This window comes from Hypomesus nipponensis, chromosome 19 (genome assembly GCF_054491055.1).
Source record: "Hypomesus nipponensis isolate SF chromosome 19, ASM5449105v1, whole genome shotgun sequence".
NCBI classification, from domain to species: Eukaryota; Metazoa; Chordata; class Actinopteri; order Osmeriformes; family Osmeridae; genus Hypomesus; species Hypomesus nipponensis.
In genome coordinates, this window is record NC_140379.1 from 9,305,682 (window position 1) to 9,330,000 (window position 24,319).

The 24,319-nt window shown below is 47.6% G+C and overlaps 4 protein-coding genes and 1 long non-coding RNA gene across 24 annotated transcripts; 2 read left to right on the forward strand and 3 right to left on the reverse strand.

The window, feature by feature from the left end:
* Positions 1-371: 371 nt before the first annotated feature.
* LOC146246863 (uncharacterized) lies at positions 372-5,015 on the reverse strand. The gene is made up of 2 exons (XR_014732209.1): positions 4,940-5,015; positions 372-2,277 (listed from the first exon to the last, which is right to left on the reverse strand). It is a non-coding gene; the product is annotated as an uncharacterized LOC146246863 (long non-coding RNA).
* celf1 (cugbp, Elav-like family member 1) lies at positions 5,013-12,939 on the reverse strand. Of its 20 annotated transcripts, none has more exons than XM_084681624.1 (17): positions 12,835-12,939; positions 11,570-11,613; positions 11,004-11,120; positions 10,746-10,847; positions 8,545-8,732; positions 8,241-8,323; positions 8,027-8,075; positions 7,717-7,851; positions 7,527-7,606; positions 7,167-7,328; positions 6,933-6,990; positions 6,576-6,740; positions 6,313-6,426; positions 5,957-6,142; positions 5,666-5,686; positions 5,277-5,420; positions 5,013-5,162 (listed from the first exon to the last, which is right to left on the reverse strand). In XM_084681624.1, the coding sequence occupies exons 1-17, from the start codon at positions 12,835-12,837 to the stop codon at positions 5,035-5,037; spliced, it is 1,779 nt and encodes a 592-aa protein (XP_084537750.1). In that variant the 5' UTR covers positions 12,838-12,939; the 3' UTR covers positions 5,013-5,034. The 20 variants fall into 20 exon arrangements, with proteins under 20 accessions (XP_084537750.1, XP_084537749.1, XP_084537754.1 ...); XM_084681623.1 differs by having other exon boundaries at positions 6,933-7,002; positions 7,720-7,851; positions 12,835-12,934; XM_084681628.1 differs by having other exon boundaries at positions 6,313-6,423; positions 6,618-6,740; positions 6,933-7,002; positions 12,835-12,932.
* Positions 12,940-12,990: 51 nt separating this feature from the next.
* ptpmt1 (protein tyrosine phosphatase mitochondrial 1) lies at positions 12,991-14,863 on the forward strand. The gene is made up of 4 exons (XM_084681642.1): positions 12,991-13,639; positions 13,728-13,808; positions 14,266-14,457; positions 14,687-14,863. The coding sequence occupies exons 1-4, from the start codon at positions 13,493-13,495 to the stop codon at positions 14,828-14,830; spliced, it is 564 nt and encodes a 187-aa protein (XP_084537768.1). The 5' UTR covers positions 12,991-13,492; the 3' UTR covers positions 14,831-14,863.
* Positions 14,864-15,154: 291 nt separating this feature from the next.
* Positions 15,155-17,460, forward strand: ndufs3 (NADH:ubiquinone oxidoreductase core subunit S3). Its single transcript, XM_084681641.1, has 7 exons — positions 15,155-15,284; positions 15,694-15,756; positions 15,976-16,073; positions 16,233-16,382; positions 16,656-16,781; positions 16,895-17,014; positions 17,167-17,460. Exons 1-7 carry the CDS (start codon positions 15,230-15,232, stop codon positions 17,332-17,334), a joined length of 780 nt encoding a protein of 259 aa, XP_084537767.1. The 5' UTR covers positions 15,155-15,229; the 3' UTR covers positions 17,335-17,460.
* Positions 17,461-19,111: 1,651 nt separating this feature from the next.
* c1qtnf4 (C1q and TNF related 4) lies at positions 19,112-20,688 on the reverse strand. The gene has a single exon (XM_084682660.1). The coding sequence runs from the start codon at positions 20,686-20,688 to the stop codon at positions 19,474-19,476; it is 1,215 nt and encodes a 404-aa protein (XP_084538786.1). The 3' UTR covers positions 19,112-19,473.
* Positions 20,689-24,319: the final 3,631 nt, after the last annotated feature.

Sequence of the window (24,319 nt, forward strand, 5' to 3'; positions counted from 1 at the left end):
AAAAGAATGGTCAGCAGTGTGTCCATGACTGAAGGGGAGATCCAGTGTTTGCCTGAGGAGCAGGAAGCTTCAATAAACACCACGACAAGGGAACAGCATTGTAAGTAATACATCAGCATGAGCCCTGGGCTTCAGCCACGCTAACTGCCTGTCTACCCTCACCCTCCCTTCTGAAATGTCAAGGTGTTGCTGCGATTCATCGTTGGTTACCTCATGTTTATTTGAGCCCAATGCTATGCAGTATTGATTGTATCATATAAATTGATACATTTTGTACTCCCATTTTTATACTAAATATGCTGTAGCGCACTAATGAAACTGAATAAAAATTAACATTCAAATACACACAAGAGTAAAAAAAAACCTGAATGTGAATCTTCTCAAACATTTTAATTGTACATAATAAACAAACAAACCAACCAATCAGAATCACACAGTCTGCTGACAGAGAGGATTGCTGGAGTGTGGCCCCAGTCCCCTGGATGACGAGACTGAAGCCTTCTACATTCCAGAACATTCGGTATGCTATCTACCCATCACAAGCAGTTACAACTGATTAAGCCATCTAACAATGTCAGCAGTTACTATGTGTCACATCAAAACCACAACAATGTAAAACAAAAAATAAAAAATTAAGGAAAATAAAAACAGTTTTTTATTGAATGCAGAAAAAGGCGACTTTTACAGAATTGTCTTCATACCAGTTGATTTGTATGGCCTTCTATAAGACTAGGGTTTGGTCTTTGTGTCAAACTATACAGGGTTCACCACTAACATTTTACAGAGTGTTTGTTGTAGTAGAAAAGGCAGTACTGTACAAACCAAGAGTTATAAACACACCTTTCACCTTCATATTGACTACGAGAACTCCCGTTTGACTGGAGTCGTATGAGCTATCACATGGTAACACAGGAACCCATCGACTGGTCGTATTACAGCGGCCATGTTTGTAGTTTATCAGACCAAGCACTGATCAGGTTGCTTTTATTGAGGCACTAAAACACACGCAAACACAGACTGGCAACACACCAACACACACACACACACCCCTGAGCAAACGCACGCACACACACACACTTTTTACCTCAAATTGCTTCAACAAAGCCAGTGCAGGCCCATATTTAGATGAATTATATTAAACATTATAACACAGGTGGGTGACTACTAATCTCTCACTATACTGTTCTGCATGACTGCCAACTTCACCTTAAACTCTACACTCTCTATCTCTCTCTCTCTCTCGCTCATACGCATGCTTCCATCCACCACAGCAACACCCAGAACTGCCCCAGACTCTCAATCCTAGCATCAGCAAGGGCAATATGTCAGAGAAAAATATGACCCATGTGCAAAATGTTTGGCACTGGTTTATTCGTTATTAGCCGTTATTCTTTAAACAAAACTAAATCACATTTTGCTGAGGATTTCAGTGCAGTTACCAAAAAAAAAAAAAAAAAAACTGAAAGGTGCATGCTTAATATCTGCTTAACTGATGACACGCTGTTCTGCTCTTAGTGTAATAACTATCTCAGTACTCAGACCCTGCTGGTTCACCATACCAGAAGAAAATGAGAACAGTATGTGCCAGTGATGATCTCACACACTCTGTAGGACTAACAATGATTCAAGTGTATATCGCTGTCATCACTCAGTAGGAACTCCCAAAAAATTACACCATGCCAACTAACTAACTAGCACAAAACTACAAAGTCTTCCCCTGTTTAGCAAAATGTGACCAAAGACAATTCTACAAAAGGGGTTAGAGCAGACGAGAGAGAGAGAGAAACACTCACACTCTGAACTACTCTCTAGAAATTGATTGGCTGCTTTTTCAACACACAAACCCAAGGGAACACAGCAGGGAGGCGCTAGGACGACTGCTCCAACACTACGAGAACTCAAATACAATCACACCGCCAAGGAAAACAGGTCCAACTAAGTGAAAAAAACAAAAAGGGTTTGCAAAATTCTAGTGGTTATGTCAGAAAATTCTAGAAAAATAGATCCTCTTTTTTATTTTGTTACTCGTAACAATACTCATGTAACTTTATACATTTTTTTTCTTCTCCCAAACAGCAGTCTTACTAGCGCCCCCTTTTGGCAGCACAAAGGACAGATGAGAAACACACAAACACAAACCTCTTTATAAACACAAGAAAAAATAATCAGAGTCAAAGGATTCAGAGAAGAGTAGAGGGTAAGGGACTGGACGATGAGCTTTTTGACGTCACATCAACATGCTAGGCAAACGAGGAACAAACGTGGGCTGGAAGAGATCTAGGATAAAAACAGAAGACAGACAGAAGGAGGACCCTAGGTTAACAACACTACCACAGGTAACACACACAGAGGGGCAGAAAAGAAAATCATAAATGATTGTCTTTGTACAGTGGTGGAGAACGGGTGGATGTGGGGGGGGGGGGGGGGGGGGTTGGACACAAATACACATGTAGCCTAGACACTTAACATTGAATAAGGGAGGGAGGGATAGAGACAACAAGTAACATGCTGTAACATACAGGTGAGATGATGAAAACATACAGCACTTGACAACACCGAGACACCAACCAACAAGTCTGCCTCTCCTAGCATAGCTTCTACCAAACCTGTCTGGATTTCTGTACAAGATTAGACACACACCATAGGTTTCTGTGGAAACCTCGAAGAATAGATCCTGGCTGGTTTTCAGCTCAGTATAAACATGTGCTTTCACATTCCCTCCAGTAGTGGTCACTAGGTGGCCTGTATCGCTCTGCACTGGCATCAGGCTCTGCGGCCTCTCAGGACTCACTGACGCCTCCTGGTGGCTTTATCTCTCATCGGAGCTGAACATCTTTGGGTGTGGGCTTGTGCTTTATCAGTCTCGGTGTGTACTTGGTGTGTCCCAGGCAGCAGTGCAGCGAGGGCCTCGACAACAAAGACCTGTACCCTGATTGGATAGTGTTAATGGAGTCTTTCAGAACGTAACGGTAGGGGTTGGAGGATATAATGGTACACTAAATAAAGTCAAACAGTTGAGCCAACATACTTCCTATTCCAACGTGTTTCCAGCTAGTCGTGTTTACTGTAACACGCACATGCACACACACTGGTCTGTGGCGTTTGGCAAATTATCCACCAGACCACTAGGGGGTGATGGTCTAAAGCTTGACTCCTCAAGAGGAGTTTCATCTTACTGATGGTGACAATGGTGGTTTAGTTGGACATGGTGCCACTTTATGTCCACTATCTCTGTAGACTAGGCAAATGGTATAACACCCCAGCCCAGTCACCACCTTTGAGAAAGAAAGAGTGAGACAGAGAGAGACTGGAAATGAGAGCGAGCGAGAGGGATTATCTGTGGCCCTCAGCAACTAGGACAGCTATCCTGTACCTCAGACCTCCACACCATGACACAGCGTCATGGCAACAAGGACCGGCCCACAACAACACCTAGATAATTGACAATTGCTGTGTAGATGGATAGGACCGCCCACTAAGGCTAGTAGTCTTAAAGTAGGCATGGCAACCTCTTCACATAAGGATTCTACAAAATACTGTTGAAGATTCTCAAAACAATCATTTCAATTCAGTGAAATAATTTAGGCAATAAATAGATTCCTGTTGCTCAGGAGGAGTATAAAACCTCTATAAAAATAGAAAAGGCATCATAATACTTTAGTAATATACAGAATCATCATCATCATCATCATCATCATCATCATCATCATCATCATCATCATCATCATCATGTGGACACCTGGTTCTCCTACAGTATCTATAAAAACACAAGTTCCTGGATGCCTCGTCAAAGGCTGGGGTAGATGACAGGGTTTGTGTTGATCAAGATCTATTCTACCCATTAGAACTTCTGTGTGTGTGTGTGTGTGGGGGGGGGGGGGTTCCTGTTCTACCCGCTAGGAGGGTTCTGAGTTAGGTCAATTAAAACCAAGACAAGCTCTGGCAGCAACCGGAGAGGAAGATGGTAAATGGAGAGGAGAAAGAGGAGATAAGAGGAGAAAAGCAGAGAGCTACCTCCTGCTCATCCGGTTGTCCCAGTATAGTAATCCAGCCCTACTCAACTCGTCCTTTAGCTGAAGATTCCCAGAACAAAAATTCAAGCTTATTATTTTTGGTTACTGAATTAATAAATTAAAGTAACAAACAAAACACAACTAATAAATAATAATTTAGTCTCTCAGTCATGATTTTCTTTCCCTGATACAACATCAAGACTTTGAGAAGAACTGATGTGCATCAGGTTTACTGGCACACAGATACAGTAGGAATTAGTACCAAGGCTAGTACTGTCAGAAGTACCCAGGCTAGTAGTGTCAGAAGTACCCAGGCTAGTACTGTCAGAAGTACCAAGGCTAGTACTGTCAGAAGTACCCAGGCTAATACTGTCAGAAGTACCCAGGATCTGTGGGAGTTGACTGGCTCTGGGCTGGGGGGGGGGGGGGTCAATGTCAGTGTGTGTGTGTATCTAAGAGTGGGGCAGGAGGCAGGGGTAAAAGATTAGGTGGGGTGTGAGGGTCAGGGATAACAGCAAGGGTGTATTTTGGCAACAGGCTGTCATTGTGCAACACATCATCAAGACTTTAAATAGAACACAGCAAACTAATATGACAAATTCTCTTAAATAAAAAATACAAGTATATTTTAAATAAAAAAAAGAAAAAAAAGAATGAAACGAATTCAAAAAAAATCACAACAGAACACAAGAATCCAGTTTCAGGTAAACAAACTCCTCATAAGCAACAACACCTCCTGCAGCTTCAACACATTTGTGTTACAATAGTGGTGTCTGTGAACTTTAGTTAATACAGAGGGGAGGGGGCGGGGGAAAGCCCCAGTAGAGGTGAGTTACAGAGAGAGAGGGAGGGGTTAAATAAGGGGTGTGTGTGTGTGTTTGGGTGAGGGGGGGGCATTAACAGGCTCTGGTTCTCTCTTCACTTACCAGGTAGCCCCCCTTTCTGAGCCTGCCCCAGACAGACAGTTGGGCACATAGGAGGCAGGGTGGGGGGGGGGGGAGGAAGGGGGCAGAAGGGGGGGTCAGTAGGGCTTGCTGTCGTTCTTGGATCTCTTCAGCTGCACCTTAAGGCGCTTCATGCCAATCTGGAAGCCGTTCATGGACTGGATGGCTGCTTGGGACGACACAGGGTTGTCGTAGCTCACAAAACCTAGAGGGGGAAACACACAGTTAAATGTTAATGGAGCCTGCCTATATCACATTAACTAACCACACATGGCATATAACCATGCCTTCACATGTTAACACCTGACCACCCCCTCACCAAAGCACTTGCTGAGGTTGGTCTGCTTGTCGATGAAGACCTTTGCTGATATGACGTTTCCAAAGGGCATGAACATCTGGAGCAGGTCCTGGTCTCCAAACTCTTGGGGCAGGTGGTAGATGAACAGATTGGCCCCCTCTGGACCTAAGGGTGAGGGGCACAGTCACTCAGTGAGGGAGGCATGGTTTACTACACAATGAGAAAGCTGGTAAGCAATTAACCTTTCAACCAATCAATAAATCAATCAATGGTTGACACTGACAGTACTGGGTGCAGGTGACTGATGGGACACAGAGTGCTAGCATTCAGGCTACATCACTACTGTAGCAGTGTTAGTCAGAGATGAAGAGAACATTCCAGAAGTAGGTGGTGATGGATGGGGGTCTTACCCGTGCTCCGACTCTCACTGGCTGTTGCAGCAGATTCAAAACAAGACACAAGCCTTAGCAGAAGGTGACACTCTCTAGCCTAGATTTCTATTCTAGTTCCGGCTGACCTAGCTCTCCTGTTCACTAACGTCCAGCACACACACAAACACAGAGTACACAGATAGCAGGAGTGTGTGAGTTTAACATCAACAGGACAGTCACATATCACAGGAGGTACGCATTCAGACACATCCACCCCGCTTTCCCAGTCCCTCCCCCAGCGCCTCCCTCTGGCCTCCCCCAGGTCCTCACCCTCCTTCTGGCTGCCCGCTGCACTGGCGTTCTGCTGGGCCAGCAGGCTCTGGCTGTAGAGGCTGGGCAGGGCCGCAGCAGCGTACTGCTGGATGCCAGAGTAGGCCTGACTCAGGGCCTCCATGGTGCTGCCCGACCCGTTAGACAGGCCCCCGCTACCCAGGCCTCCGTTCAGAGCTGCCATGCCTGGGTGGGGTGCGGGAGGGAAGACAGACATGGAAAAAGAGCCACACGTAGAAGGAGACGCACACAGAGAGACGTTGAGGCATGCGGTATATATCACTGCTGATCGTATATAAGGATCATCGAGGCAGTTAGAGCCCGAGTGCTGTGTGTGTACGGCTGGATGTGCCGACCTGCCAGGGAGCCCATGTTGAGACCGCCAGCTCCGGCGGCCAGAGACTGCAGAGCCCCCAGAGACGCCATGGGGTTGACTGACGAGCTGCTGCTGGAGGTGGGGGAGGAGCCTGCTGGGGGGAGGACGTGCCCATGTTGTTACACTGCCTTTGTCATCATCATCGTGGCCATAATAGTCTGGGACCATCCCCTTGGAGATCTCCCAAAAGTGTGTGTACGTGTGTGTGTGTGTGTGTGTGTGGAGGTAAGGAGAGGGACCAACCCTTGTAGCTGTCCCAGGAGAGGTTCTGCCCGGCGGTCGTACCTGAGCTGGTGAGAACGCTGAGCGGACTGCTCGACGTCGTCATGGCGTTGGAGCCAGAAGGTGTGGCCTGTGTGGCGCTAGCCGCTGCCGCTAGGGCTGCTAGGTTCTGCATGGCGTTCAGCCCTGAGATACACAGCCGGGTGGAGTTAAGACACACACACTCTCGATCTCTCTCTCAGGGAAGATGAAGTAGGGGAGAGACTGTGAGTTTGTTAGGGTAAGTGTGCGTTTGTGTGTGTACGGCCTTGCTTGTATGTATATGTGTGTGCATGCTTCCATGTGTGAATATGTGTGTGTGTGTGTGTGTGTATGTACCTGTCATGGGGTGCAGATTGTTGAGGGCATTTCCCGAGGAAGCAGACTGCTGGAGAAGCTGTAAGTAAAGCTAGACATTTACACCAACACACAACACACACACACACAGAAACATCTGTCAGGGCTGACCTTGGGGGGGGGGGGGGGTAAGGGTGTAGGGGAGGAGGAGATGGGGTAGAGAGAGAAAGAGAGATGGGGATGAAAGTTAGGAAGAGAGTGTTGAGGAGAGCTTACTGCCAGGTACTGGGGCCCCAGGGAGTTGATGCCCGTCAGGTTTCCCCACATGGAGGCAGCGTTGAGCTGCTGCATTTGCTGCTGCAGCTGCTGGGCCATCCTCTTCTGCTCCTTGTCCTTCTGGGTGTCTGCAAACTTCACCACCATGGGGGAGGAACAGCCCTGGAGGAGGCAGAGAGAGAGAGAGAGAGGAGGAGGAGGAGGCGGAGAGACGGAGAGAGCAGTGAGGGAGAAAGAAATAGACCAAACCAAAGTATAGCTGAGTAATAATAAAGGGTTAAGCGTTTGTGTCAAGGTGTTGGCATGGAATTGGAATTGAGTTAGGCGTGTGTGTGTACGTGTTCAGCACCCAGGTCTTACCTCCATGGTTTGAGACTGGTGCATAGACTTGATGGCTGACTGGGCCATCTGTCTGGCTGTAAAGGTGACAAAGGCACAACCTGCCACACAACACACATACACAAACATATTCTTTAGTGCTATAACAGCCCTTTGAACACACATGCGACTGTGTGTGCGTGTGTCCTGAGGTGAACTGAATCTGCCTCACCACGGCTGAGTCCGTCAGGACCTCGCAGGATGCGACACTCTTCAATCTGTCCATAGGGAGAGAACATCAGTCTGATGTCGTTCTCATTGCACTTCTTGGAGATCATACCAATGAACAGCTTCCTGTCCTCCACCGCTGAGACAGGAAGAGAGGAGGTGAGAACCAGGAAGTACAGGATTCCTTACAGCTGGTCACAGAGAGATGGTGAGAGAAACAACCTCTAACAGAGCTAAGGGACCAGATCCTCTGTTACACCTCCAGACAGCCCAGATACAGAAACTCTAGACATTCGACATTCTACAACACTTACCGTTGTTCTTCTCACTGTCAGCTGGCTTCATCTGAATGGGGTGGTGCATCTGAAAGCCAGGTTGGGAGAGAAGGGGCTTACTTACACAGGAAGTGAGACAGGCACACACACAAGAGAGGAGAAAGGAATGGATACAGATCTGTTTGGGGGATGGGAGGGGAAAGGGATGCGGCTGGGCACAGGGCTGGAGAGGGAGAAGTTGATGTATTCTCACCCCAGGGAGAATCTTCATGTTGTGCAGTGCATTCTGGGCCTCCAAAGCGGACTTTCTGGTGTAGTACGTGATGAAACAGCAGCCTGGAGGACAAAGGGGCAAAGCACAGTTCAGGTGTCATAACCTAGTTTCATTAGGTGAGAAGAAGGAGGATGGCATCGAGTTAGAGGTTACAGGTGAGAGGTCAGCACGGCTCTGAGTGGCATTCAAAGCATTCTCTGTTATGGAGAGAAAGGTCACAAATGAGGGGGAGGCAATCAAAGGAGAGGGGGGGGGGGGGGGAGGACAGGTCCGTTTAAGGTACCTTTGCTCTGTGGGGGGTTCTGGCTGCGGTCTCGGAGCACGTTGATCTCGTAGACGGCGCCATACGGCTCGAACAGCTCCCTCAGCTGCTCCTCCGCCCAGGAGCGCGGGATCTGACCCACGAACATCTTGATGGCGTCGATGTCAGGCTGGTCCGGGTGCTCCAGTGACCCATTCATCTTCTTAGCTCTGAGGAGAGACCGAGAGAGATCAATAACAGAGACAGAGAGAGAGACAGAGAGAGAGAGGCAGAGAGAGAGACAGAAAGAGAGTGAGAGCGAGTACTGTAGAGATGACGAGTCAGTTGTAAACAATGCCAGGATGTTGTGATGCTGGAACAGAGAGCTTGCTGTCCCAGATACACACCTGGTGGACATGATACAGCAGAGAGACCGGACTCAGGCCAACACCCATATTCAGGCCCAAAACGCAGAGACTCTGAGTCAGGCCCAGGCCAACTCCCAGTCTCAGCCCAACACAGAGCAAAATTGGACGTCGTATTACTCTACCCAGAGAGATGCATAGTCTGACCAACCTAAGAACACAACATTGGCATCTCTATGGCGTCTATATCTTGCACAGATTTCAAACAGTACAACCAAACTGAATGTGAAGATGTACATTTTGTGCCTGTCATACTGGGATTGATCCAACCAGATTTCCGACATGGATTCGGGTACACAACTGGTACAGTGTAGGTTTTGGTAGGCCTACTACACACAACCTACACACACACAAACACACAGCCTAAAACAGACACAGCTTTTGATCTCTGCTCATAGATTAACAAAAAAAGCAGGATCTCTGTCGCCATTTACACATTGATTTCAGCTGTATGCAGTAGACCATAGTGGACAGCAACTCAAAAACTCCAGGTGTCCAGATGGACAGCGAAGAATAAAGATTCAGTACTTACACTGGGCTGGAGTTTAGGGAACAATGGTCCACCATCATTTCAGGTAAGAAGTCCAGTTTAAAGGAGGCCATGGTTGAGTGCAGATATCTCTCCAGAGCAACAGGGTAAATGGGGAAGACTACTCTGGCTAGACGGACTATTCAACAGCCTCCGGACGAGTCACAGAGAGGAGAGGAGCCGAGGACAAGAGAACAGACGGAGGAAAGGAGCAGAGGTAGGGAGGAGGAAAGGCTGGGGAGGAGAAACAGACACGGTCCTCATGGAGAACCGCCCAAAAAATAAAATAAAAAAAAGGTCAAAGCTAACTACCGTACCACCAACACGGCACGAAGAAAACCTTCCAAAACACTTCTCAGAAGACGGTGAGACGACAGCTCCTCGCTGACCGGACGACGGCAACACTGCGAGGCAGAGGAGAGGACAGACAGGCCAGCGCGGAGCGGGCGGAGAGCAGGACTAGCCAGGCAGCGTTGCGTCCAGCCAGCTCACTAGGGGCTGTGGCCACTGGGGCCACAATGAAAATGCTGATGGCCCCTGAAGCCATTGTGCAGCTTTGTCCTAGCCCAGCAGATCTGCTGCCTCCACAGATAAACAGGCTGTCAGATCGATGTAGATAAGGCTGTCAGAACAGCAGGAATGAATGGACAGGGCCAAAGAGGGTAATCCCTGCTCCAGAATAGGGACGATCAACTATCAGGTTCCGGCGCTGCTGGGGAAGGGGTGGGGGAGTCGGTCATGTGACAGTGGCTGTATTTCACACACACACACACACACACACACACACACACACACACAACAACGTGCACACACCTCCCTGACCTGTGGGAGATGCCAGTGGCATCATAAACAGAGGACATAATAACAGCAGACAGAGTAAACAACCTGCGCTCAGCATGGCAGGCTTAGTCACCGTCACAGAAAGTCAACACAATACCCTTCCCCTCTCTACACAACACCCTTCTCTACACAACACCTTACTCCTCTCTACACAACACTTTAATCCTGTCTATACAACACCTTAAATCTTCTCTACACAACACCCTACTCCCCTCTAAACAACACTCTACTCCTTGCTACACAACACCTAACTCCTCTCCTCTTTGTCTGAACAAGCAGACTAGCTGCCAGTACCACTTCATGGCACACTAAGATAACAGGAAATATGACTATTACCAGTATTGTACCAACACAGAGACAAATCCCCCTGCCCCAAGATAGGGAAGGGGGGATTGTGCCCCCAAGGGGAGGATTGACAGACAGGGAGGGGGAGAGTGAGGAATTCTTACCCCCCCAGGGTGTTGGGGTCCAGGTCACACTGGACCTGCCCATGCTGCTCCTGGGACAGGTAAAGAGCTTCAGCCTCCAGGCTATCCATCCAGGGCCGATCACTACACTACAGGAACAGACACACACACACACACACACAAAACAGGCCACACACACAGATGACACTTAGGGAAAGACAGGAGAAACACACAAACATGTACAGTGCTGTACGCAAATACACATCATCACAGACGGACCACATTGAAAAACAAACACACCTAAGAGTCAGGGCGGAGGACAGACAGGACAGGAAGACAGCTGACGGGGTTGCTGAGCGACAGGACAGGGAGGAGACCACGGTGGTGCTACAGGAAGGAGAGCCTGGATGCCAGTCCCTGTGTGCAGGAGGTAGAGGAGGTGCAGTCTCAGTGCTGCCTGATATGGCTTAAGTCTGAATCACCCAACAGACATACCGACAAACCATGGGCATAAGCAGGCCACACTTGACGGTCTAAACCAGGCAGTCAATCAATCAACCACTCAGTGTGCCAGTCACACTGCCAGTCACTAAGCTAAAAAAGCCAACCTGGGTGCCCAATAGCCTCTCATTCAGCCACTACAGATCACTGCTATCAGTCAGGTCCACACCAAGGTTCAGAGACTAGTACAGTCAGTTTCAGAAACTGAACAACCCTGACATCTCAGCACCTTTCAAACAAAGCTGAGGCTAACCTGCTATAATGGCAATATATGAGTGAGGTGTTCTCTGCAAGCAGTGTGGCAGTGTGTGGAAGTGACTGCAAGGCCTGTAGTCAGAGTGCTGGTGTTAGTGAGGTGTACTCACCCTGTATTGTTTCTCACGTTGAAACCTGCCCTTTTACACTGGTGCTGTTGGAAACCCACACACGTCAGTCAAATCATCCCACAACCACCAGAATCACAAGAAACATTATATCCCTAACATTTATTGTTTGCTACTATACACTGCAATGTTACAACCAGTGATGACATAGGTGGCCAACTGTTTTGCTCTCCTAACCCTTCACCCCTGAAGATGCCCTTCAGGATCATGTTGCACAGGGCAGGGCTGCATTCAGTACACTATGTTGCCTGGCAGTGGCACATGACACGCATCTCATTGCGTCTCACTATCAAACAGGCTAGTATCTGCCTTACTATCATGTAAAGTAAGGGGCTGCTCACAGTTTAGTTACTGTGGCTGTCACAGGTCTCTTAAAACACTGGTATGACTAGTCTGTGACTGACTAGGTGTGTCAGGTGACGCGGACAGAGACCCCGAGGGATGCTAGCTATACTGTATACAGTAGACCCACGACACGGCTGTGCGTATCCATATTTTCAATAAGAGACGACTTTTTGGCTGTCTCGCGGTCGCTGTCCTGATTTTGACACCCATGGTAATAGTTTAACGGGCACAGGGCTTTAGCGTGCTTCTAAATGCAGACATGTCCAATGGGGTGTGCATCTCAAAGGGGCGGATAGGGGGCCTAGTCAGCTAGCTAGTGAGCGGCATAGCTAGGCCTGTATGCTTGCTTCAAATGATTGTTGAACACTAGTTTCCACGGGAGGTCGCATGGTGGCAATGACCTGGATGCGAGTCCCTCTAGTAAAGGGTAGCCATACTACGTGAGAGCATGCTGGTATTCCTCTGTAATCTTCCAGTCATGACGCATTCGTACTAGCTAGCTGGTTAGCTAACATTAGCTAATCAGCTGAGATGGCCAAACATGCCATATGTGGGCTGTCTAACGTTTGACAGCTGGCTAGCCAGTTAGCTAGAACAACCAAATTAGCTGGCAAATATTTTCGCTTTCAATGTACTTACCTGTGTCGTTTGAATAAAAATGCGACAAGCCAAGAGTGAAACTATGAGACAGTGTGTTGTTGCTTCTGTTTCCTACTAGATAGCTGTCTATGTTATATTATTTAACAACAGCCTACTTTTACTTGTGTGTACTTGCTAGGAAGCTGTGCAAAATGGCTGTCTTTCCTGAATTTTCCAACCGTCTTCAAGAAAAGGGGATTGGGTGGAGGACCAATCCTGAGGAACCATGTTATCTACTTTAACATGACATGTAACATGCTCACCATTAAACACAAATATCAATTGTGTCAAATCATAGACCAAAACTTTTTTTCGCTGCTGTTGAAGAAACACTTGAATGTTTTGATAGCAAGTTGTCCCCTCTCTTTGTACATAGTGTGGTCGACAGAGGAGGGCCATGGCAGACTGACAGTAACCATCCCACTAACGCCCTCTTTCAATTTAATAATTAATTCAGGTGTCATATTTTATCAATTTTGCCAGGAAGATAAAACGGGGAAGCCAATCCGACAATGTTTGTAATACGTTTGTAATACAACAACACTGTACTTGGGTGCTTTAGTTATGGATAACATTGAAAAAGTTACCTTGAGGTAGCTTGTGAAATGATTGACAGTCTGTTCAAATACACGTGTATTTACTTACAGACAGTGGTGGTTCGTGAGTTTTTATGTGCAATGAGACCTAAGAAAAGCGCATTTAAACGGTAATTTCGTATCATCTTGGATCTGTACTTTGACACCCGTCCACAAGAGGCGAGCTACAACTTCACGTGTAGCGAAACCAAGCCAAGGAACCAGCAGAAGCTTCCCGGCAGAATTATGTCATTGAAATGCGTAGTGTAAAAAGTATAACACGGCTAAGTTATCATTAAGTCCCCCAAAGCTAGTCTGTTAAAGAGGGATAGCTCTAATCGTCATTATGTCTGGCGTATTAGCAAGACTGTTGTTTTACCCTACGTTAGCCTACAATGTTGTCATGGAGAAGGTGTCTTTGAGGCGGTGGTTCGACCGGGTGGACCAAACTATAATACTTGGGGCTCTGCCTTTCAGATCTATGACGGATGAGGTAACAATTTAGCTTATGCTACTATGTCTTCTTTCATCATTTGACTGGGAAATACAATCTCAATCATTCGTGTATTTCTAATTTCCAGCTGGTGCAAAAAGAGCATGTCAGGGGAGTCATCACCATGAACGAAGAGTATGAGACAAAATACTTTTGCAACTCGGCTGAGGTAAGTTAGGGAAAACGTGAGTCCTACTACAGCCTATATAGGCCTACGTTTGATGGCATTCAGTGTCACCATGTTGACAGGCAGGGACGTGCACAGGCTATGCTAAGGTTGCCTGGGCAACTGCCCGTTTGCCCTCCTCGAGTCAAAGTGCCCCTCCGAGAACAAAATAATAATAATAGTGAATTTAAACAGCTGCAGAATTTCATGTAGACCTAGGTTTCTCTTGCACTTAAAAGACGGTCACGGTTTATTCTGTGTCGATAAAAAACAGCTTTGACGTTGTCAGAAAAGGTGAGTTTTGAGGGGGGGGGGGGTACCCTTTTTTCAGGCCAGAGCAACTGCCCTTCAAAAGTCCTGTGCACGTCCCTCAGGGATGCACGTGTGTGGTGGGTGTGTTTGGTTCCCAACTTCAAAATTCAAGTGTTAACCACATCGGGGTGTGTGTGTCTATGCATAGGAGTGGAGTGCTGCAGGGGTGGAACAGCTGAGGCTGAGTACAGTGGACCTGACGGGAGTGCCAAGCATGGAGAACCTCCACAGAGGGGTCGAGTTCGCCTTGAAGCACCGGCAGAATGGAACCAGCGTCTACGTTCACTGCAAGGCCGGTCGCTCGCGTAGTGCCACCCTAGCCGCTGCCTACCTCATACGGGTCAGTCAAGGTCCAAGCAAATGAGAGATAGAGCATGTGTGTTTGTGCTGAAGGTATTAATAGAGAGAGCATGTGAATGTGCTAGAAAGAGAGCGTTAATGAGTAAATGTAAATGTTAATGAGAGAGCAAGAGTGTACCATAAGACCATGTGTACGTGAGATATAGAGTGAGACTGATTGCCACATTTTCTGTGTAGTTTATTGTGTTTCCCTCGTCCTATCTGTTTAGTTACACAGTTTGAGTCCAGAAGAAGCCTGTCAGATGTTAGCCTCTGTCCGACCACACATCTTGGTTCGATCAGCACAATTGGAGATGCTCAGAGGGTACCACCAGCAAGTCTGTGAAGGGGGGTCAAGAATTGACTCTGTCTAAATTGTATTAAAAACATATATTTATGACGAGGGATATCGAAGGACTTGTCTCTGCTGTGTCAAAAACTGAAGTTTACAAATGTATTTTTTGTACCATTTCAGCAACATCCATAAAGCAATGCCTAATACCTGTTTATGAAATGGCTAAAACTGTAAATATCCAGACATTTTCTACAAGGAGGTTGCTTGCTTGGAATTCAATAAACAAGTTCTCACATTTCTCTCATTAATCTAATTCAATTTAATTATACCGTTAATTTTAAGAGATTATCCGATCTGCAGACCAAATACACCAGATTTACACGGACTCCAGTGCAGACGTTGGCGCTAGTGAGTAGACCCTGAGTTGGTAGGCACGCTTGCCTTTATCCGAAGAAGAGAAGATTACATTTGTACAAAGATGGCGGCGTCGTTAGTCCGTCTCGTCCGCGGAGGTCTTTGCCGGAGTTTAAATGGTATTTGCAATATAGGAGCTTCACAACATGCTTATTTGGCCTGTCATTTAGCACGCTCTGGCATGCGTATGTTTTTGCCAAGGTTGGAATTGCGTTACGATGTGTTAAAATTAAACTTGCGAATTGTCTAGCGATGACCTTCTGTGAAACCAGCTCGCTAGCTTGCTGACAGCCACACAATTATAGGCAACTGATAATTGTGTAATAGGGAAGCTGAGTTCGCTAGCAAATTAAAAATAACAATTTTAATGATTGAAGGTTAGGTTTAGTTTATCATTGTGTGGTGCTATGTTGTATGCTAGTTGGTAAATGATCCTAAGACCAAGTCATCTACTGTAGTGCTACTAGTAGCAAGCCAGGGAGCAATCTTGCTTGCCTACATGGAAATGGAATGTTTTCTGTTTTCCAGTCGCCAATCGAAGCGCATGTTTGGTGCAGGCGAGGGCGGAGACCACAACAACTGAAACTAGACGTAAGTGTATTTTAAGAAAGTTTGTGGATTACAGAAATATTAAACGGGAGCTCTATTAGAGTAGGGACAAATAGCCCTAGCATGTGATATTTGAAATCGCGGTAGCCTGACAACTTGGCCGTTTCGGCACGGATTGCCACATTATTTGATCTGTTGCCGATAATGGTAATCTGAAAACCACTTCTGTGATTTTGATTTTTGTTCTCTGTCGCCCTGCAGCCACAGTAAGGCCCAAGGATGCCGTCACTCACAACCAGCTGTCTGCTTTTGGGGAGTATGTGGCAGAGATGATGCCTAAATACGTTCAGCAGGTCCAGGTCAGTCCAGTTCCATCCTGCTTTTCCAACCTGGAGACCTTGGGACATACCAGCATGCTACCTTTTGTGTTTTATGTAAAGGATGCTTTATATTGTTTGACAAACTAAATCAAGTTTTGACCAGGTTGTCTCTCACCTACACAAACACCACACACACAGGTGACTTGCTACAATGAGCTGGAGGTGATGATCCATCCTGATGGGGTGGTTCCAGTGCTGACTTTCCTCAGGGACCACACCAACAGCCAGTTTAGGAACATGATTGACCTCACTGCTGTCGACATACCGACGCGCCAGAACCGCTTTGAGGTACCATACCCGACCTTGCTGCCCAGGGGCGCCGCCAGGAATTTTGGGCCCCATGGAAAAAAAAGAGAAAAGTTTATAATTTCTATTCGTTTTTCTATTTACTGTCGGTCAGGGGCTCTTGGGATTGTCCTAACTTTTTGCCCCTATACGGTGCCCCTGCTGCTGCCTGACTGCATGCTGTGTGGTGCTCGAGTCAGAGATGATCCATTCACACAACAGGTGTGTGTGTGTGTGTGTTAGAAAGTGGGTACATCCATGTGTTTGTGTTGGCAGATTGTCTACAACCTGCTGTCCCTGCGCTTCAACTCTCGTATCCGCATTAAGACATACACAGACGAGTTGACACCAGTGGACTCCTCTGTGTCTGTGCACCAAGCAGCCAACTGGTATGAGAGGGAGGTAAGTACAGACAGGCTGCGTCCCATACCTGCTGCTCTGCCCTAAACTCTTTCCTCATCCAGCCTCACATCTAGATCAGGACTCATCAATATGCACTCCTTGTGTGTGTCCAGGTGTGGGACATGTATGGGGTGTTCTTTGCCAACCACCCTGACCTGAGGCGCATCCTGACAGACTATGGCTTTGAGGGCCACCCATTCAGGAAGGACTTCCCCCTGTCTGGATACGTGGAGGTGAGGCAGCGAGGCATGTTAGGAGATTGAATTTGTCTTAGTGATTTGACAGATCAATAAATAGATTGAATAAGTTAGAACAGTTAACTTCAACAAGAAGGCTTCTATGTCAAAAATCAAATCTCATCCGTCTTGACGTCCTTTCTCTCCAGGTGCGTTACGATGATGAGGTGAAGCGTGTGGTGGCGGAACCTGTGGAACTCTCTCAGGAGTTCCGAAAGTTTGACCTGAACACTCCGTGGGAGGTGTTCCCTGCATACCGTGAGCCCAAAGATGCCCCCAAGCTGCCTGCAGGGGACAAGGCACCTGAGAATAAATAACTACCCCCCATATTGACCCCCCTGATACTGTCCCAGACCCTGTGTAGACACACCTGTCTGAACTGTAGTGGAGCCTTGCTTCCTCTCTCTTGATTATTTATGTAAATAAAAACGTGTATAAAAGAGGGTCATCTTGTGTCATTTTGTTCCATGTATTGTGTTCTATATATCTTTTGTTTATCCCCAGAGAACACATTTTATTTCCACAACAGGAAGAGAGCGGGGGCGTGGCTCCTGCAGTTCTGGACATAGACCACCAGATGCCTCTGTTGAGGTGGTTAAAATAGCATTCATGGTTTTCTGTTGCTATGTTAACGTGGTGTGCACCAACTATTATGCTACATCAGTACTATCTGTGAGTTGTTCATTAGCATTAACTCAGGAATGAAACAATCACTGGATTTCTCTTTATTTTGATAGACATAATTCAATAAAGCATTCACTGTACAACTTTAGGAAACACCAGAACAGTAAAAGTATTATGACTGGAGTGATTTTATAAGCCACTGATTAGAACAGTTTATTAAACAATCTCCCAGTAATCCTGGGAAGAGTCTTGGAATAACAGCAGGAACGTTACACGGTATTATGCACTGTACAACAAGCTGTCTGTAGAAACACATTACATGGAAAGTAGACCTTTAAAGCTTTAAGACAAGTATCTATTAAAGGAATTGTCAATTAATTTGTATTTCTATTTTAGACATCTCCATAACAGCATGCATGAAACTGATTGCTGTAGTCCTATAAGATGGAACAGGCTTCTACCCTGTTTATAAACAAACATACTGCACCCACTTTTCTCACCTACTAGTACCTATCTTTCTTTCTCCCCTCTCAGGACCTACCTTACTCCCTTCCTACCACCTCCACTAAGCTCTCACCTGTGTATTCTCAGAGGATGGGGAAAGATTGCGATTTCAGAGAATCCAAATGGGGTCCATAACACTAATCAGAAACTGTCCCTCCCAAAGGGAGGAAAGTGCAAGCTTCCTCTGGGAGGGCCCCTTGTGCATTTCTTCATCACATCCCCAAACAGAATCACAGCTATCTCCCTCACACACACACACCATGTCCAGAAGGCTGCAGCCATCTCTATTTTTTATTAACCGTACAAAATGAGCGAAATATTTGATTAAAAATGAGATTATCTACACTTTGTGGCCTAGGTTTTAGAAATGTTTGTGTCATATGGGACAAGGACAGAGTTTTAGCTGGCTGGGCTAATACCTTGGCAGGTTGTAACACACCACAAAGGCTGACAGACTTATTTGTATGACTAGGAAGTCAGAGAGTGTGCACAGAGGGTAAGTAAACCAGTGCTTAGTCACTTTGTGCATGTCACATTTGCATAAGGCCCCACTTGTCCAGATTGAAACATATACACTTTATTGTAGGTAATGTCATCAATGACTAAAACCTCTGATAGTGTGCTTGACATAAGTGTGATATTCACAGTTTGAAGTGGACTTATTTGTCTTCTGGCTGAATTGACAGTCAGTGAGTCAGTAATTGACTGGAGTCTGGTCTGTTAGAGGCTCCAACTGTGAGTGTGAATTCAGCAATTTAGCAGTGCCCTGGACAGAGGATGGAGACAATCACATTTTCTCCCTACCGTTTCCAGCCAGAGAGAAATGAATCTCACTCGGATTTATTTTTTAACAAATGATGGCAGCTTGCCTGGAGGACGGAAGCAAGGTTGAGCCAGGAAGGATGCAGGGTGGGGGGGTGGGGAGGGTGGCTGTCACGGTCCAGCCAATCTCCATCATGGGGGCTGTTCATTCAACCTGAATGTTGCTGTTACTATGACCGTTGCCAGCTGTCTCAACTGAGGTGCAACACCCCAGAGCAAAAGAAGGGGAAAACTCATAAAGGACTTATTTTGACACAAAACAAGCATCCCTAAAGTAAAATCACATGCCTCTGAAGACATACAGTACAGAACAGTGTCTTTCCAGAATATTAACACACACAAACACAACCCTGCCTTGGCTGCCCAACTGCATTGAGTGTGGAGTCAGCCAGAGGAGGGAACCCAGCTGGATGCAGATAAGACAACATCAGGAGCTCCACAGCTCAACACCCCCCACACCCACCCCCCTCAGTGGTATGGTCCTGGTCCCCTCACATAGGCAGCTGTCAGGGCTTTTGGCTGTCCTGCTTCTGGGGATGGGCCCGGGGGTGGGCTTTGGCCTGGCCAGCACGAGACGTATGTGGGTTGGGGTTGGACTGTCCCACCTTCAGGTCTTGTCCTAGCTCCGGAGCCTGGGGACTGGTCTGCAAGTCGGGGTAGACCAGGAAGCCTGTGAAGGTGATGTATTTAGCATGGTTGCTATAGGCTCCAAAGCCCTCCCTCTGGTGGCTGTATAGCCACACTGTGTCCCCACGCCGAAGTGACATCATCAGGCTCTGGCTCTGCAGCGCACGCTCCCCCTGGTGGTCATCATAGATCATGGCCTGGACCTCCAGACGGTTCTTCATCAGCTTCACGGACAGCGTCTTGTGGGGAAGCTTCCCTGCGTTGAAGGAAAAGAAGTAGGCTCCAGGGATGCGACACCTGAACACGCCTGCTGACACGTTGAAGTCCCCACCAATGTTGACGAAGTCCGTGTCGAAGCTGACTGGCTGGTGCTGTGGGAAGCCCTGGTCTTCTCCCACGATGCTTTGGGTGCGGCCCACGGAGAATGCAGACCTCTGGTCGTCCTCCTCTTCCTCTTCCTCCTCACCTTCCACTTCGTCCTTCTTCTCCTCTTTCTCCTTCACCTCTTCTGGCAGAGTGTGGTGGTCGGTGGCTTCATTGATGACTGCTTCATTGTTGCTCGCTGTAGCCGGAGGCGGGCGCGTCTGCTGGAAAGTGTATGTGTCAGGGTACACCAGGTAGCCATTGAAGGTTGTGTAGTGTCCCGTGTTACTGTAGAGAGCGTAGCGGGGGTCGCCGTGGAGACGCAGCCAGACGGTGTCTCCAAAGTCCAGCTGCAGCATGGCGCTCTGGGACTGGACTCGCCTCTCTTCGCCTCCGCCCTCCTCATACACGATGGCCTGTACCTCATTCCGGTTCCTCATCAGCATGACGGACAGGTCCCGGTGGGGGAACTTGCCCACCGTGAAGGAGAAGTAGTAGGCCCCTGGGATCCGACAGCGGAATAGCCCCGCCCCCGGGTCAAAGTCCCCGCCGATGTTGACATACACAGTGTCAAAGGTCACCACCATTTTGGCCCCACCCTCCATGCTGCTTGTGCGTGCCACCGAAAAGGCAGAGCGCAGCTCTGCGTCATCACTGAGACGGGCAAACGCCCACGCACTGGCAGCTTGGCACAGGAGGCCAATCAGAAGACGATTGGTAAAGGTTGTCATGGTTACCTGTGGGTATACAGGAGACGGAGAGGTTAGCTTACATTGCTCAGCAAGTCGAAGGTTTGTTGACAAGCTGATCCTAAACAAACGTTGAAACAGTCCAGATAGAAACACATCCTTCCTCTCTCTGCCTCTCATGAGAGAATGGACCAGTAGAAGTAGAGAAGTAATCACACGTCAATGTTTTAGTAAGACACCTCAATAGACTTAGAATGCTGATGTTGCAGGTGCAACTGCGTGTCTATAACCCTGACGGCAGATGTGTAGTGATCTGTGGGACTGTGACTGTTATACTGTGATACTGTTGTGTAGCTGGAGCAGTTGTCTCTACTCAGGACCTGTCAGAGAGATGTCACTATTCTCTGGTAATGATACCTCAGAGAGACTCAGACAGGAAGCTTCATAACCAGCTCTCCACACCTCCTAGGTGTCTCTACTGTACAAAACACAACCTTCCTCCCTCGGGAAGCCCTCCTTAAAAAAACAATCTCCTTTTCCCTCCTCTTCCTCCTCCTCCTCACCTTTCTAGATTGGTCACTGTGAACCAGATGAGCCCAGTCTTCACAGGTGCTGTGTAGGTGTTTGTGTGTGTTCTCCAAGGATTGTCATGTATTTGCTGTTGTAGAGGTGAAACATGGTTAATCACAGCTTGATCAATCCCTGCTTGTGGTGATAAACAGCCCTTAGGCTGATCAATAGTAGTGATCAGGATGTTATGTTCTGTGTGAACAGGTTCAGATCCTCTCTAGTGTCCTGGGAGCAGAATAGATAATTAATCACCTTTATCTGACCACACATTCTGGGACACACATCTGGTACTTGGTGCCCGGGCACACACACACAAAACACACATATACACACACAACCTCTCTGTCTGGGCACACACACAAATACATTGTGCCTGTACACACACATACACACACATACATCCTGTGTGGGCTACTTGGTATGTGGATGAAGGCTCTGTCTCAGCCACTGCCGACAGCCCCCATGTAGGCAGGTTGAGAAGCATTCTGAGGAGAGCTCCATGGAGACTGTTAGTTTGAAACAGCTATGAAACAAAGCAAACAGCAACAAGATATCTCCTCCTCCTTAACGAGCCCCCTGGAGAGTTGGCCACAGATGTGAGAGCACTATTAATATCGCAACCAGAGATCTGGTTCTGCTGCTGGCCCACATTCTGTATTAGGTCCAGACCCAAGTTTCTAGAATAAGTAACAGCATTCTGTAAGGCAAGGTTCTATAAGGAAACACAGAGTTCTGTTAATGTGGTTCATTGGTGTTTGGCAAAATGTTCTTCCTCTTGGGCATGATTCCGTGCCAGGGTTCTAGAACACGGCAGAGATGCTGGTAAAGGGGGGGACAGGGGATGGGGACGCAGTCTTGATAAACAGGGACTTTGCTGTTTGAAATCAACACCAAACTTCACTCTACATTCAATCTCTAATCTCAACAGGAAGTCTTCAAGACCTAACAACAGGAGATCTCTTTCAACTTGACATCTCTGGGCAGGAGCAGTCTGGCAGTAGCATTTCAGTTGCATCTTGAGTGAATATTTCAATGTTGTGTCCTGCCAGGAGTCCTACTTCTATATATAGTGTGAAAGATCAAAGCTGTCAGCTCCTCCTTTGAGGGAGATCAATAACTGTGCTCACGGAAGGGGAAGGACGACGATGGAGAAAGAAAGAAGGATACGGGAGGGGATGAAAGGAGAGGGAGAGAGGGGAGAGAGGGAGAACAAGGGGGGAGGGCAAAAGCTGAGCGAAAATATGAACATTCGTCATGAGCTAAATCATGTAATGTGAATAATTATTCGACTGCAGCATGTAATGCACTTCGATTCATGCATTATAAACCAACATTTTCTCTGTGGGATTGTGTGTGTGTGTGTGTGTGTGAGTGTTTGGAGGTGTGTGTGGGCAGCACACCCTGGCAGAGTTACTATGTCTGTGAAGCTCTCCTCCACACTGAGCTGTCTGGTGGTGACGATAACAAACACTGCTGTTACTCTGGGAATGAGAGAGAAGGAGGAGGAAGTAGAGTAAGAGATGGGATGGAGAGAGAGAAAGAGACAGAGAAAGAGAGAGAGAGAGAGAGAGAGAGAGAGAGAGAGAACAAATGAAAGACAGGGAATAGAAGAAAGGTAGGTAGGGATTGAGGGACGGAGGGATAAAGGGACATCATTAGACCAGAACATCTCACTGCTGTTAGTTTAAATGATTCACTTTGTCTGCTGTTGGCAGCACATATATGTTCACATCCTCCTCCTCCAGACACATGAATATCCTCACTATCTCCTCCCACTACAGGGAGAGGCAGCCTCGCTCACTGGGACTGGTGCCAGACACTCATACACCTCCAGATATCCACACGTACACACACGTCGTCTGGGCGCACACCCACTATCTATCTTTGTTGCTGTGAACCATCCTCTCAGCTCTCGATGTAAAACAAGTAGCTCATTGTTACTCTGTTCAACTCGTCATGTCCTCCACCCCACCTCTCTAACCCCAATCTCTCTCCATCTCTGAAAAGAATGAGGTCCCACTCCCCTCAGAGCAAACTGCCATCCAGACAGGTGGACAGGATGAATCTATTTTACTTTCTTGTTATTTTTTCTTCTTCCCAGGGTGTAAGGCATGGTCTGGGTGGACAGCCTGCCAGTCAGGCCCCATGAGATCACTGTTTGTTTGGAGAAAAAACACTGCTGACCATGGAGGCTATGGGCGTTTATTCCTTATTACCGTAACGCAGAGACACACATAAACACACACATACACACACTCATACAATCACACAATAATGCAAACGCACTTTATTCTCTCTGTCTATATCCCACCCTCGGCACACACACACACAGCCCCTACCCTGTCTCCAACAGGATAAGAGGCTCAGGTTGTCTCTGAGGTTCTGATTAATCTCCTCCTGAATGGCCCCTGCTTCAGAACCCTGCTAGAACCCGCCCACGCCTGTGTGTGAGACTTTGGCGAGCCCTCAAAGCACCATCCTCTCTGAGTGCCTGGATATCAGAGCAGGCTGATGTTAGCCTCTGAACTACAGACAGGGACTGGGACCAGCATGAGGACCTCAGCCGGGGAGTCTGCTCTGAGGAGCAGGGGCTGGGGGTGGGGGAGTGAAGAAAAGGAAGGTGAGGGGGGAGAGGTGGGTGAGGGGGGAGAGAGGAGAGAGGGGGTGAGGGGGGAGAGGGGGGAGAGCGGGGAGAGGGGGGAGAGGGGGGAGAGGGGGGAGAGGGGGTGAGGGGGGAGAGGGGGTGAGGGCGGAGAGGGGGGAGAGGGGGGAGAGGGGGAAGAAGGGGGAGAGGGGGAGAGGTGGGTGAGGGGGGAGAGAGGAGAAGGCAAGGAGGGATGGAAAGGTTAAGGAAGGGAGGAGGAGTGTCAAGAGAAATGTTTAGGGGGAGGAGGAACAGGCAGACAGACAGATGGGTAGATGGACAACAGTTTGTTCAGCGTTTGCTAAATTAATAAAATGTAAATGTAAACGAAAAAGAGACACGTTGAGCAAGTGTGTGAAAGGGAGTTTGAGACATGGATCAAGGAGTAGATGGAGGTGGGAATGGAGAGATAGAAAACATGTTGGGATGCATTTTTGATGTAACAGGGCTGACAAGGCT

Bases quoted from the DNA above. Each gene is read 5' to 3' on its own strand.
- celf1 (XM_084681621.1), bottom strand. The intron at 5,421-5,665 runs GTAAGACCCCCA...CCTCACCCTTAG, and splicing joins CAGTGAGAGTCGGAGCACGG to GTCCAGAGGGGGCCAATCTG. The intron at 5,163-5,276 runs GTGAGGGGGTGG...TTCCCCCTCTAG, and splicing joins CAACCTCAGCAAGTGCTTTG to GTTTTGTGAGCTACGACAAC.
- ptpmt1 (XM_084681642.1), top strand. From the start codon at position 13,493: ATGTCTGGCGTATTAGCAAGACTGTTGTTTTACCCTACGTTAGCCTAC. The intron at 13,640-13,727 runs GTAACAATTTAG...TCTAATTTCCAG, and splicing joins TCAGATCTATGACGGATGAG to CTGGTGCAAAAAGAGCATGT. The intron at 13,809-14,265 runs GTAAGTTAGGGA...GTCTATGCATAG, and splicing joins ACTTTTGCAACTCGGCTGAG to GAGTGGAGTGCTGCAGGGGT.
- ndufs3 (XM_084681641.1), top strand. From the start codon at position 15,230: ATGGCGGCGTCGTTAGTCCGTCTCGTCCGCGGAGGTCTTTGCCGGAGT. The intron at 15,285-15,693 runs GTATTTGCAATA...TCTGTTTTCCAG, and splicing joins TCTTTGCCGGAGTTTAAATG to TCGCCAATCGAAGCGCATGT. The intron at 17,015-17,166 runs GTGAGGCAGCGA...CTTTCTCTCCAG, and splicing joins CCCTGTCTGGATACGTGGAG to GTGCGTTACGATGATGAGGT.
- c1qtnf4 (XM_084682660.1), bottom strand. From the start codon at position 20,688: ATGACAACCTTTACCAATCGTCTTCTGATTGGCCTCCTGTGCCAAGCT.